General features: G+C 40.1%; 1 protein-coding gene across 1 annotated transcript; it reads left to right on the top strand.

Annotated features, from left to right (window-relative positions):
- The first annotated feature begins 147 nt into the window (after nt 1–147).
- On the top strand, nt 148–6,147 carry tada2b (transcriptional adaptor 2B). Its single transcript, XM_034130913.1, has 2 exons — nt 148–468; nt 2,277–6,147. Exons 1-2 carry the CDS (start codon nt 199–201, stop codon nt 3,450–3,452), a joined length of 1,446 nt encoding a protein of 481 aa, XP_033986804.1. The 5' UTR covers nt 148–198; the 3' UTR covers nt 3,453–6,147.
- Nucleotides 6,148–15,517: the final 9,370 nt, after the last annotated feature.

Here is a 15,517-nt window from a genome sequence, read left to right as displayed (position 1 = left end):
TTTGTGCAGTCTGTAGTGAAGAAACTGTTCGTTTTGTTTTAGTTGTCCTGGAAACTGGTGTCGGGAGCCAATCGGAGGCGCTCTGACCTCTGCTCATGAATATTAACAGAGCAGGATGTGAGTAGGTCGCGCGGCAATGATCGCAGTGCGCATGCGCGCTCTTCTGCCTCCAACAACAAGAAGCAGGAGCCAGGCAACATGGCCGACCTGGGGAAAAAGTACTGCGTTAACTGCCTTGCAGATGTTACAAACCTGCGGCTTCGCTGCACCGACTGTCCCGATATCGAGCTGTGCCCGGAGTGCTTCTCGGCGGGCGCAGAAATCGGTAATCATCGGAGATGGCACGGCTACCAGCAGGTCGACGGCGGTCGGTTCTCTCTCTGGGGTCCCGAGGCAGAGGGAGGATGGACCAGCAGGGAAGAGCAGTCGCTCCTCGATGCTATCGAGCAGTATGGGTTTGGAAACTGGGTACATCACTTTTTAAGTTACTTGACTTATTTCCCTCTGCAGGTCTACACCCACTCCTACACTAGCTGTGTTTAAATGAGCCTACTTAGAACATTGGCTAGTAGCAGTAATATTAGGGTTATTTAATTACCTTCTTTTCTTGGGCTACTGTCGTAAACGTTGGACGACTGAGCATGTAATACTCAGGAATTTACATTCCCACTTACATTTTTTAAATATAATGTTGAACTTATTAATAAAGCGAATAAGCTAACGAGTAATACGCTACCAAAAATATGAGAGCATTGTGACTTTACAGATGTCAAATGATGTCAAAAATAATCAACGTGTTCACCAGGGGTAAAGAAAAGGAAATGTAGAAGCTCTTACTAAACTTAATCTTTATCTAACTTAACTAAACTATGACCTAAATTAATCTGCTATGGTTGCTACAGTAGTTTTTAATTGTTTGCTCCTTTCATTCATTCAATTTTGACTAATTTATTTAAATTAGTCCAATTTTTAAATCAATTTAAATTTGACTAATGCTTAACTTTATGAATGACATCTTTTATTGATTGAAAATAATTGTTTTAGTAACTAAAACATTGCAATTGTAGGTAGAGCAACACATTACTTATTTGATTGCTTAGTCAAAATGCAAAAAACATTAAAGGTAATGGAAATAACAATGTAATATGGCACACAATTCTTGTACACACTTATTAACTTGAGTGAACTACTGCTCTGGAAAGCTCCGAGAGCAGAACAGAAAGGAAAAACTAAATATGCAGCAAAGAATCCTTAAAATGCACGACAAATATACCATAAATATCATTATCAAGCATTAACTAAAAACAAAATATACCTTGCTTGAGGGTTACAATTCAAGCTTTTAAATTATGACATAATGAAATACAATAAATCCCATAACAAATTTGAAAGATACCAATAGGCTTAAATTAAAGTATACCTTAAAGGGGACCTGTCATGCAAAATGCACTTTTGTACGTCTTTTATACATGAATATGTGTCCCCGGTGTTCCAGGGAACTCACCAAGTGTCAGAAAACACAACCCTCTCTATTTTCCTCCATACCCAAATCTCTAAAAAAGGGGCTGCAACGGATCTGATAAAAACTGATCCAGATTTGAACACTGTCCTGACGTCAGGACAGTGGCGCTACGGCTATTGGGCCATCTCCACCAATCAGGAGGAGACAGCCACGGCCATTGCCGTTCGAAAGCACTGGAGACGCTGTAGTACATATGCCAGGCCAGTAGATGGTGCTGTTCTCACAGAATCAGCCCCTGCACAAACAGAGCTAGAAATTGTCAAATTGAGCAAAATGAGGCATGGCTAAAATGCATGATCTGTTTGGTATTTTGAAAAAAAAAAAGTATAAATATGCCTTATATAGGTATGGTCCTACACTATATTATTCAAATATAGCATGATAGGTCCACTTTAAGTTATAGTGCCTCTGTAACTGCAAACTTTATCTGTTACATATGTTGAATTGTATTATTGCATGTTGACCAATTTTCGCATTAGCATGTTCTTCTGAAGAGTTGCTGTTCAATGAGTTAAATACTAATTTGGTTACATTACTTATATATACTGTAAATAATACTAGTAAGTAAACTGAATACAGTTTTTTCCTTATAATGTTGCTGGTAAATAACACAATTATTTCCTGAAAACCTACTTGCTCATTTTCATTAAATTACCAACCCCTTAAAATGTTAAAGAAATGTGTGGGAATTGTTGTTCAACTTGCTGTCTAACTAATAATTAAAAATATTAAAGACGTTTGTGTTGTCTTCCAGGAGGACATGGCAGCTCACGTCGGAGCATCCCGAACTCCTCAGGAAGTCATGGAACACTATGTCACCATGTACATCCACGGAAACCTAGGTAAGGCCTGCATCCCTGAGAGCATTCCCAACCGGGTGACGGACCACACCTGTCCCAGCGGGGGGCCGCTGTCGCCTAGCCTTACCACTCCTCTCCCACCGCTGGATATCAACCTTGCAGACCAGCAGCAGCTGGGCTACATGCCACTACGTGACGACTATGAGATTGAATATGACCAGGACGCAGAGAAGCTCATTAGCGGGCTGTCTGTGAACTACGACGACGAGGATGTGGAAATTGAAATGAAACGTGCACATGTGGATATGTATGTGCGCAAGCTTAGAGAACGCCAACGTCGTAAGAACATCGCAAGAGACTACAACCTGGTGCCTGCGTTCCTGGGCAGAGACAAGAAGGACAAGGAGAAGGAGAAACCAGGAGCGCTGGGAGTCATAGGTACTGCTGTTGGGGTAGGGGGGGTAGCAGTTGGCAGTGGCACAATTGGATCAGGTTCCACAACGGCAGTAGGATCAGGCCCTGTTTCCAGTACGCCCAAAAGAAAGATCCCAAAGGAAGAGAAGGAGCAGCGGGTCAGACTGCGGGGGCTCTGTCAGTTCATGGCTAATCGGGAATTTGAAGACTTCTTTGAGAACATGCATAAAGAGCGTGTGCTAAGAGCAAAGGTGCGTGAGCTGCAGCGCTACCGGCGCAATGGCATCGCCCGCCTGGAAGAGTCTGCTGAATATGAAGCAGCGCGCCACAAACGGGAGAAACGCAAGGAAAACAAAAGCGTGGTCACCTCCAAACGGGGAAGCGGAGGAGGGGGCGGGCTTGGCTCTGGGATTGGACTTGGGGGAGGAGCTGGAGGGGGAGGCGGCATAGCTGGAGGGTTGGGGGTTGGTTGTGGGATTAAGGAAGAGGGCAAAGATGGTGAATTTGCCGCCATCGAGAATCTGACAGGCTTCGAGCTGCTGTCAGACAGGGAGAAGGTGCTTTGTAACTCTCTGAACCTCAATCCAGCACGTTACCTGACTGTCAAAACCATCATCATCAAAGATCACCTGCAGAAAAGGCAAGGTATCCCGGCCAAGAGCCGGCTGCCCAGCTACTTGGACAAGGTTCTCAAGAAGCGTATTCTCACCTTTTAACGGAAAGTGGCTGGATATCCCGAGATGCCTCTTAGTGATCCATCTTTGGTCAGGAAATAATACGTTTATGATTCGCTAAAAGCTCTGTAGGCAACTACTGGCATTTTTCAGAGGTGACATTGTGGATATGTACATTACAAAGAAAGAAGATGCCCCACTGGAGAAAAACAAATATATATTTTCATACGAGAAGAAAATAAGCCTCTATTTTTAGATTTGGCAAGGGACAGGGCTGAAAAACAACACTTTGGGTTTAAAGTATTTTGTGTCCATATTTTTACTACATGAATGAAAACTACAATGCTAACAAGTATAACATAGCTCCAGAGATGTTTAAATGCTGTTGCAAGAGGATGATTGTTAGATTTAAAATCCAAAAATCGACATGGAAAAGGCAATAGGAACATAACATTTCATGGAAAAGTTTGAGTCATAATTGTTGGGTGAATAATCACTATTTTTGGTGGTAGATGTTTTTCAGGATTTGCCTCAAAATAAATTAAGTTAACTTTGTTAGTAGGTAAGGCAGGACTTCCTAACTAGAGCTACCGTTTACATGTTGTAAAATGTTATGGCCTTCATTTTCTAGATTTTTTTCATGCAACTTGAGCAAACAATCAATCTTCTGAATGTTCTTCTTCTCACTGACTAATTGGGAAAGGAAAAGAAGCAGCAGGGTTGAACAGTCATCATGTTTCTTTTTGGCTGAGCACTTGCTTCTGCCTGAAGGCAATCACAATGTAGGTTGACATAGAGCTAGATGGATAGATCTGATGATATATCAGTATTGGCCCATTCGTCAGCCAATGAGCAACAAGAAATAAATGCCAAAGATGATTTAAAAGATGATTTAGAGTACATTACACAATCTGTCAACCAGAGAGAACAGGCTTCAAAATGCTGTCAGGCTTTAATTTGTATTAATTGATGTCATAGTTTTTCACCTGAAATTACTATGGAGGAAGACTTTTTTTTTTTGCCAAACAAAAACTGAACTTTTACAAAAAAATGAGTGCAGCTTAGCACAGCTTTAAATCTTCTACTGTCAACATAATATAATACAGGCAGCTTAATGTGAAAGGGCATTTTACAATGATACTAAAATGCCTAATTAGAATGTAGTTGCAAGTGTTAAGGCAAGGCAATCTAATAGTACACATCTTTATATTTTTCAACTAGCAGGAACTGCAGTATGCCTCAATTTAATTTCAAAAGGTCCTTACATCAAACCTAAGCCCTGTGGACGACAGCATCACATTCCCAGGTGGTAACTGTCTTTTTTAGGGGAAATGCTAGTCATGAGTAGCATTAGTTCTTAGCTGTATACATTGCCGCAAAAGTAGCTTTGCTTTTTTTGTGGTAAAGTAAAGTAAATGCTCCCTCTTCACTGTAGAACTTGAGTCGAGGGTGTTAATATTCTGTTATGGTCAACAGTCATGCTTTTTCATATTTCATCAATGTTGTGCTCCACACCATGTACCATTTTAATCAACGTAAGGTTGTATTTCAGAGATAAATCTGGTGATATTTTATATTTCTCTTATTATATACACATCCCATGAAAACACCAAAACCACCTATTGTTTGTATCAAAAGCCTGATATATCTAAATCCTGTTAGAGTTCAATATGAAGCACATCTATGAACCACACTGTTGAACTGGGTGGTGTGTTACTTCATTATCGTGAACACACACACTGTCATTTTGACTCAATCCCACATACATTAACACTCGCTAGACCACTAAATGGCTGATAATAGGCCCGACAAGTGCATTTCCTCCCATTTGAGTCATTTCCTAAAAACTATGCCACCAAACCTTTTTTTAAGGAGTAAACATTTATATATAATAATGAACAATTACTCTGCAAGAGACAATAGGACAATGGAAAGTATTAAGAGGCAGACTAAGTTTTGTGTTTTCATTGAATTTGATTAAATAACTAGAATACTTTATATTTTAAGCCTTACTTTGTATTGTTAAGTAACACATCATCAGGTGCTTATGCTTGTTTTTTGTTGCATAACTCTGGGTCTTAGTAGTTCACAATTTTGAGAAATGCTTATAATACGAAAATCCATATTTCCAACATAATTTGTATATAACATATAATTAATCTAATTTACATTCATATGTTTCTGTTCCCATTGCGTTGCATATTAACCCATGGCTAACATTTCGGACTGGAGTTTGATATATTAGTCAACTGTTTAGGTTTATTGAAGATGCTGATTGTACAACAGGCAAGACTTGTTGTGTTGAAGCTGAGGGGAATGTGTGAGTATAATGGCATTGTTAAAAAACGAATAAGAAAAGTTCAGGTCAGATGTCAGCTCCAAGTGCCAAAATGTCATCTGAACCACAGTTAAAAAAACAAGGCTACATTTCAGCCTATACACCAAACTCCAATCCTGTAGAATTGATGCTTCTCATTTGTATGAATATTAGTTATTTTCAGATTTTGACAGTAAATCTTTCTGCATGTGCACCCAAATGTTCAAAAAGGTCCTAAAATAGTGGCAATTATATTTTTCCAATGGGTTAATAGTTTTTGTAAGGGGGATTTTGCATTCTTTTTACATTTGTAATATAAATTGGGAAAAAAATATAATTACCCACATGTGAAATGTACAGTATTTTGTGTCATGGTAATGTTCATAGATTTGTAATAAAGTAAAAATATTTTTGATTAGAGATGAAGCATTTTCTGGAGATGTAGGCATAATGGTGACATGCAGCTGTGCTGCCTATAATATAATTTCCGGGTTGTAGTCGAATTGTCCAAAAATCAGCTCCTCTCGTCTTTTCCTATCCACTATTCCTTGACCTCTGTGTGAAACGTCACGGTGTTAAGGAATAGTTGATAGGAGAATTCAAAAGGACTTAGGAAAAGAGACTGCTGTACTTTGAGAATCCGACTGCACTTACTTACACTATCCGACGTATTTATGATGCGCCAGCGGACGTCATACATTTGCGTCTGCTGTGGGGAAACTACAGTTTTCTATACAGCGGACTAAATGGATGTATAATAACGTTTAAATGACTACTGTAAACGCATCTATAACACTGCACCGTGCTCTTATGGTGCTGTTTTATGCTTTATGGACGTGGACAACAGAGAAACATATATTCTTCATGACCAAGGTTGGAATTGAAATAAATAAAGTAAAGTGACATTTATGCTTGTCACCCTCCGGTCCACACGTATTAATCCACAACAATCCCTATACGTATGATTGTATGAAAAGATCTTAAAATAAATACAAATGTGTTTATTATAAACATGTTAGTCCTTAACATCTATCACTGTGTATATCACCATTAAAACATATTTTAAGAAACCCCACACAGCTCAGTAAACACTGTAAAATGTTGACTTTATTTGATAATTTTAGTAAAAAAGTAACGTTCATATTTCTCCTTTTGATTATTATAGTGTTGAACGTTCAAAACAAAGCACTTTGGCAAGTTACCACATCAGTTGTAAAATGCTTAATAAGCACCGTAAATGTCATGATATCATTTCTCGGTTGTTTCCGTGAACGGCCGAATGCTGTGTCAAGGGGCCTCTGTTAGTACACATTTAGTTAGACCCAAATAAATAAAATAAAATAAGAACTCATTCTCAAAAAAGATAAACGCCATTCTTAAAATGTATAAACGAACATTAGTTAGATTAATATTGATTAGAGTGCACAATAGAAATAAAATAATTGAGAGAAGAAAAAGAGATATGTTATCTATCAAAACCCAGTTAGATTAAAGGGCCCATGTCATGGCCATTTCCACTGATCATAATTACATTGTTGAGGTATACTAAAATAGATTTATACTGTGCAATTTTCCAAACTCACATTGGTTTCGCATACAGCATCTCTGTCAAGCATGTGTATTCAGCAGTATTCACTTTCTCCACTAAACACTCGTTGGAGCTCTTGCCCCCCCCTCCCTGTGAGCCTAGTGTGCTCCGATTGGTCAGCTCGGCCACTCGTTCTGATTAGTCAACCACCAGAGAGGCTGCGCCCATGTCAGTGCTTTTCCCGGCTGCTCTCAGCGTAACATCAGTTTTATCATGGCGTCGGTACAGCGGTATATTTTATATACATATATATTTTTAACTGTTGTTATAGAAGAGTGTGACGGCCCCAGGGCCTTTGTCTTACGATGGGGTGGAGCTGAAGAGGCTAATCAGCACGATCACGGACACCTCCGGACACAGTCTCTCTCCAAAGCGGCTGCAGGAAGACTAACTCTGCGATCCTCTCAACCACCTGTCTCTGCATTTACCACAATAAATGTGCCGTGGTTTTGTAAACTCGTGTATGTCTCCTTGTCTTTCCGTTGTGGCCTACGAGCTACTCTCATAACAAAGAGTAAGTTATTTTTACCCGTTATAAACTACTACTGTTTGATGAGAAATCAAATCATGGTTTGCTATATATGAATTCAGGGAAGAAAGGATAGGCCTACTAAGTATTTCCATTAAACTTTATTTTTAGAAATGTACAAAATGAACATAAATATACATATATACACGGTATATCATCCATTCCTCCTCCTCGCATCTCGCCTGCGCACAGTCGGTGCGGTGCCTTTTAGCACCCTCAGTAGTAGTAGAAGTGCCTTTTAGCACGTCATGGATTGTCCGCCAGGATCTGGCTGGACGAAATCAAATGCAAATCACAAAATATTAGAGAAACTTAGTTGTTTTAGATTCGTTAGTAGTAGTTGTGTAATGAACAGCTTGCCTGCTAATATGCTAACCTAGCTTTGTTTACCTTGGTAGCTAACACGATATGAACGTTAGCTTGGAGGAAAGGCAACTATAATGCAGTGTAATAAAACTACTATGAACAAAAGCTAGTGGTTCATATTAGGCTAGCAATAACGTGTTTATAATTGCAATCGTATACGGGTATTCTGCTACGTTCGGTCATACAATGTAACTTGCATGAATACATTGTTTTGCGCTAGCATACAGCTAGCCTCGTTAGCTACATGCAGTATATGTACGGTAACAATGTACGGTAAATCACAGTACAGTATACTGTATGAGTATTCCGTGTGTGTGACTGCAGACATTCTCCTGCCATGACAAACATGTAAGGCCATCTGCTGACATTGTAGTTGATATATTTAAACGCTAGCAACGTAGCATCACAAAAATGTTTTTCTGACCAAAACTAGCTCTAGCTCCGTGTGTTAGATCGCTACGCCAGCTATAATGTAATTACGTTTCGCGACTGACCGGCAAATCACCCGGAGTATACTGTCAATAGGTATTTTGTGTGTGAATGCAGACATTCTCCTTCTATGAGATACATGTATGCAAGGCCATCTGCTGATATTAGAGTTGATATATGGAAACTCTAGCAACTTAGTTAGCACAGTTAGCACTGTGTCAATGGCTTAGCAGTCCAACACAGTTTACACATTTAAACAGTCTTGTTTGATAAATACACAAATAACAATGCAAACTTACAGGTTGTATACCCAGATCTTCCCCTGCTCCAAACGGTCCAAACAAGCTGTGCATATCCGGCCTCAAACTGGGCAATGTTTTGGAAGCTTTCGTCTGTGAAATGCCGGTTCTTCGAACCTCTGGAGGAGGAACACGCCGCTGCTGGTGTGGCCATAGCTCTTCGGGATTGGTCCATTTCGTTCCGGGTACCGCATGACATCAGGCGGTACCCGGAACTAAATGGAAGACTCAAATGGGCAGTGACGTATCTCCAACGAGGCGTTTTGGGGAGGTATTTTCTGTGTTAGAGTTTTACTCGCTACAGGGTGTACTTTGAGGGTTTTGACTCTGCACACCGTTTACATGCATAAAAACCTTCATAACACACAAGGGGACGGGTAATAACCGGAAAAGCATGACATGGGAGCTTTAACATTCATTGGATTGCACACTTTGTTTGTTTGTGTGGATATGTAGCAAATTAACATTTTAAATAGCACTTAATGACTGACTGAATGGAAATGACAATAAATGAAAATGTAAAACGAAAAAAGCGATCATGAAAATGTTTCCAATAAATAAATAAAATAATTTTTTCTTTGTTGTTCAGATATATCACATATTTGTAACTGAATGATGCATTAATTGAAACAAAACACAGTATAAACTGAGGAGTGAGTCCCGTGAGTTTCATGTGTTTTCTTTAGGGCTGTCAGTCGATTAAAATATTTAATCGCGATTAATCGCATGATTGTCCATAGTTAATCGCGATTAATCGCAAATTAATCGCACATTTTTTATCTGTTCTAAATGTACCTTAGAGGGATATTTTTCAAGTTTTTAATACTCTTATCAACATATGAGTGGACACATATGCTTTATATGTTTGTTTATTATCATTTGAACAATGACAAATATTCTCATGAATATTAAACACAACAACCTCTGAACATTACAAATATTCGCCTCAATTCAACCTAGAACCTCTCTCATACAATAATACAATACTGTGTGTGTGTGTGTGTGTGTGTGTGTGTGTGTGTGTGTGTGTGAGAATGTGGAGACACTGTGATGGATCGTTGGAGCTATGTGCAGCTCAAGGCATATATGCCTGTGTGTATGAGCTGTGTTGCGCGCACTATCCGTGCTAAGTGTGCTGTCTGGCTACCTGCATAAAGTCAAGTGCTCGGCGCAGTTGTCGGCGAAATGTCGCTCCTCTGTTTTCATTGAAACAGCTCCTTATATCCGTTAGCTCAGCTAGCTAGCACCAGATGCTAACAACAACAACACGTAAGGTGTGCTTCGCTCGCGCCACACATACACACACTCTCCCGGTCCTCCCGATGGCCAGTCCGGGCCTGCCGGTGAGCGTGGAAGTGTGGTCTGCCACAAGCGGGCGGCAGGAGCGGGGCTGTCAGCATCAGCTTGTAGATGGTATTTTAAACTCGATGCGCTCTGAAACTACGGCGGCCGAGGACAAAAAATACACATGCGTTAATCGCGTTAAAATAATTAGTGGCGTTAATTTTTTTTTGCGTTAACGCGTTATTAACGCGTTAACTTGACAGCCCTAGTTTTCTTCACTCCGCTGGGAAACTGCTCTCATGTCATGAAGCATCAGATCAGTGCATGCGCTGCATCGTCCAATCAGTGAGCGATACACAGTAAGGGGGCGGGGCGAGTGTCTGAGGATTTCATCGAAGGATGGTCTGGTGGTTCCTCGATTATAGCTCCTCCATTATCGCTCCTCGCTCCTCGCTCCTCCGGCAAAAATAAGGCCATTGGGATGCTACTCAAGATGGTGCAGACAAATCAACTTCCGGTGAGACCGAGACCGAGGAGCAAGGAAATGAAAAATAAGAGAAGTGAAACGCAGCCGTAGTGTTTTCCTAAGCTAAAGGAGGTTATAAAGGAAGTTTCAAAGCTCCTTTCCTATCATATGGGCTGAAGTCGAATAGTCCATTTAGCTTAGGAACCTTCCTAACGGAGTGAAATGACCCGGAAGTCCCTCAGTGGCAGCCATGATAAGTGCCGTTCGAATTCTCTAGATGATAGGAAAGGAGGTTTCAAACTTCCTTTATAACCTCCTTTAGCTTAGGAACCACTGGACCTCCCTTGACTAAAGGAGAGGAGAAAATGCTGCCCCACAATGCCTTGCAGCCGCAGCATTTGCCGTCACACAACAGTCGGCCGTTCACGGAAACAACCGATTATGACCGAGAAATGATATCATGAAAGTTACGGTGCTTATTAAGCATTTTAAAACGTATGTGGTAAGTTGCCAAGGTGCTTTGTTTTGAACGTTCATCAGTATTATAATCAAAAAGAGAAATATGAACGTTAGTTTTTACTGAAATGATCAAATAAAGTCAACATTTCACAGTCTTTACAGAGCTGTGTGGGGTTTGTTCAACTTTTAAAAGATGTTTGAATGGTGATATACACAGTGATAGATGTTAAGCACTAACGTTTATAATAAATACATTTGTATTGATTTTAAGATATTTTCATAGTTAATACAATCATACGTATTGGGATCATTTGTATTGGGATCATTTGTATTAATGTGGACCGGAGGGAGAGGGTGACAAGCATAAGTTTCACTTTCCTTTTTTATTTCAATTCCAACTTTGGTCATGAAGAATATGTTTCTCTGTTGTCCACGTTCATAAAGCATAAAACAACAGCATCAGAGCACGGTGCAGAGTCTCTAGATGAGTTTACAGTAGCCCTCGTTCTTATTAAACATCCATGTTGTAGTCGGCTGTATAGAAAACTGTAGTTTCCATAGTTTCCCCACAGCAGCAGACGCACATTTATGACCTCCGCTGGCGCATCATAAACACGTCGGATAGTGAAAGTGCAGTCGGATTCTCTAAAGTACCGCAGTCTCTTTTCCTAAATCCTTTTGAATTCTCCTATCCACTATCCCTTAACCCCATGACGTTTCACTCCGAGGTCAAGGAATAGACGATAGGGTTAGAACTTAGGAGCTGTTTTTTTGGAGTATTCGAACGCAACCCTAGACTCTAGAGAATTCCAACAGCTCTTATCATGGCTGCCACTGAAATACTTCCAGGTCATTTCACTCCGTTAGGAAGGTTCCTAAACTAAACTGACAATTCGACCACAACCCCGGTCTGACTGGTTGCGTTCGAATACTCCAAAAAAACAGCTCCTAAATTCTAACCCTATCGTCTATTCCTTGACCTCGGAGTGAAACGTCATGGGGTTAAGGGATAGTGGATAGGAGAATTCAAAAGGATTTAGGAGAAGAGACTGCGGCACTTTAGAGAATCCGACTGCACTTTCACTATCCGACGTGTTTATGATGCGCCAGCAGAGGTCATAAATGTGCGCCTGCTGCTGTGGGGAAACTATGGAAACTACAGTTTTCTATACAGCGGACTACAACATGGATGTTTAATAAGAACGAGGGACTACTGTAAACTCATCTAGAGACTCTGCACCGTGCTCTGATGCTGTTGTTTTATGCTTTATGAACGGGGACAACAGAGAAACATATTCTTCATGACCAAAGTTGAAATTGAAATAAAAAAGGAAAGTGAAACTTATGCTCGTCACCCTCTCCCTCCGGTCCACATTAATACAAATGATCCCAATACATATGATTGTATGAAAAGATCTTAAAATCAATACAAATGTATTTATTATAAACGTTAGTCCTTAACATCTATCACTGTGTATATCACCATTCAAACATCTTTTAAAAGTTGAACAAACCCCACACAGCTCAGTAAAGACTGTGAAATGTTGACTTTATTTGATGATTTCAGTAAAAACTAACGTTCATATTTCTCTTTTTGATTATAATACTGATGAACGTTCAAAACAAAGCACTTTGGCAACTTACCACATACGTTTTAAAATGCTTAATAAGCACCGTAACTTTCATGATATCATTTCTCGTTCATAATCGGTTGTTTCCGTGAACGGCCGACTGTTGTGTGACGGCAAATGCTGCGGCTGCAAGGCATTGTGGGGCAGCATTTTCTCCTCTCCTTTCGGTTAGGGAGGTCCAGTGGTTCCTAGGCTAAAGGAGGTTATAAAGGAAGTTTGAAACCTCCTTTCCTTTTAATTTAGAGAATTCGAACGGCACTTATCATGGCTGCCACTGAGGGACTTCCGGGTCATTTCACTCCGTTAGGAAGGTTCCTAAGCTAAATGGACTATTCGAATGCAACCATAGTGTTGAGCTGTTTGCTGTCCCGTTATTTTGTCAGAGCATGAAAATGTATGAAGATGTATTAAATGAATCTAACTCTTTCACTTTTAACAGTCCTGTTTCCTCTTCAATAGTTGGCAGTCATTGTGAAACTAAAAGGTAAAACCCACCCAATCAAAGCCTTTGTTTTCTATTAAAGAGATGGAGAGAGGGCTTGTTAACTCACAATGTAATTGTGTACTGGCGAGTTACACTAGCAAAGAGTGAAGGCGGTTACATTGGTTACTATGTTTTCATTCACTCTCAAAGTGAACCACAAACATTGATCAAATCTAATAAAAATTCCACTTTAAGCTACTTTCAGTATGGAACATGTACATGATCAGTCCAAAACAATTGGATAATTGCAAAGCTTAAAGGTGGGGTAGGTAATTTTGGAGAAACCAGCTCGAGTGCGCTAGAATTTGAAAATACACAGCCGGAAGAAATCTGCTACTTCCTTATAGAGCCCCTCCTCCAACACACACGAACGTGCACATGACCAATGAGGGCACGAGATAAGTTTGTGCACAGATGGAAGGCTGACAGGCAGGTAGGCCATCCAGTTATTTTAGCCGGGCCGGCTAAAATGATTGGTCGTGCTTTTTACAGTACTACGGCTTCCACAGATGACATTTTTGTATGGATTTTTTGTCAAAGCACTTAAGATATTCATTGCTATCGGGATGTTAAGAGCATTCCATGGAATATAACAAAAAGTGTATCTCAAGCCGGTTTCTCAAACTTACCTACCCCACCTTTAAGTAATTATTTCTTATTTGTTAATGAACTTGCATTGCAATAGCGCTTTTCTAGTCTTCTGTCCGTTTGAATTGCTTTTACACTCAATGTAAACACTCACACACATTGATGGTAAATGCTAATTTTACATATACTGATGGCCACTGTATACATTTTTGATTTCCGCATGCCCAACGAAAATTAACAATGTTTGAAATAACAATCTTCTAAATGGAGGACGGCAGCCCCGCCTTCTTGTGAACACCTTTCATTTAAAGACCCCATCCTGAAAGTTACAACCACTCTATCACTACAAATAGTTTGTTGGCCATAAAACAAAGGGATGAAAAAATGCCAAAACCAATAGTATATTGTGCATCTCTCATTGCCTATTGGTTCCTAATGAAGACACATCTTTTGAAATGGACAAAAAGTATTAGGTTCATTACATAAAATACTAATATCCTAAAATTGCTTGCCACTTTTTGGGCAAATTGGCACCATACAGTGGCTTGTCAAAGTATTCACACCCCTTGACAATTTTTCCGATTTTCTTGCATTAAAACCGATAACATATTTATTTGGATTTTATGTCATGAACCAACACAGTCAGTCAAAAACTGAAAAGTGGTGTGTGCATATGTATTCACCCCCTTTGCCATAAAGTTCACCTGCAATCAAGTGTCTCATTATCTCTGTCTATATACACCTGTTGTAGAAGGCCCCGTCTTCCACACCACTTAACAAGTGGCATTACTAAGCAAGAAATTACACCATGAAGACTAAGGAGCTCTCCAAACAAGTCAGGGACAAAGTTGTGGAAAAGTACAAGATGGTTGGGTTATAAAAAAATCTCCATTTAATCCATTATTTCAAAATGAAAAAAATATGCCACGACAACCAACCTGCCAAGAGAGGGCCGCCCACCAAAACTCACACACCGTGCAAGGAGAGCATTGATCAGAGGCAACAAAGAGGCCAAGGATAACCCTGAAGGAGCTGGTAAGTGCGTGAAGCATGGTGGTGGCATCATGTTGTGGGGATGTTTTTCATTGGCAGGGACTGGGAAGCTGGTAAAAATAGAAGGAATGATGATTGGAGCTAAATACAGGGAAATACTTAAGGAAACTGTTTCAGTCTGCAAGTGATTTAAGGCCTAGGCGGAGGGTTACCTTCCAGCAGGACAATGACCCAAAGCTTACTGCTAAAGCAACGCTCGAGTGGTTTAAGGGGAAACATTTTGGAGTCACCTAGTCACCTAGACCTGCCCAGGGGAACAGACAGATACAGAAGTAGACCCCAAGAGACTCGCAGCTGTACTTGCTGCAAAAGGTGAGTCTACAAAGTATTGACTTTGGGGGGGTGAAAACCTGTATGCTCAGGTTTTCTCTTTTTCATTATTATTTGTATCACAATAAAAACTTTTTTTTTGTAATATCCAACATTCCTTGATTTTAGTAGTACTACATGCTATAATGTAGTACTACTAAAAAGATAATGCGCGAGGTGAAAAGTACAAGTGTACTTTTCACCTCGCGCATTATCTTTGTCTCTCTCCCTCTGTGGCCTACAGCTTGAAAATCTCTGCACAAAGACGGAAAAAGAGATGTGTAAACGAAAAGCATTACTCAAGA

This window comes from Trematomus bernacchii, unplaced genomic scaffold, assembly GCF_902827165.1.
Source record: "Trematomus bernacchii unplaced genomic scaffold, fTreBer1.1, whole genome shotgun sequence".
In the NCBI taxonomy this organism is placed as follows: domain Eukaryota; kingdom Metazoa; phylum Chordata; class Actinopteri; order Perciformes; family Nototheniidae; genus Trematomus; species Trematomus bernacchii.
The sequence above is the reverse complement of the archived record's forward strand: the minus strand, read 5'-3'. Positions and strand labels throughout refer to the sequence as shown.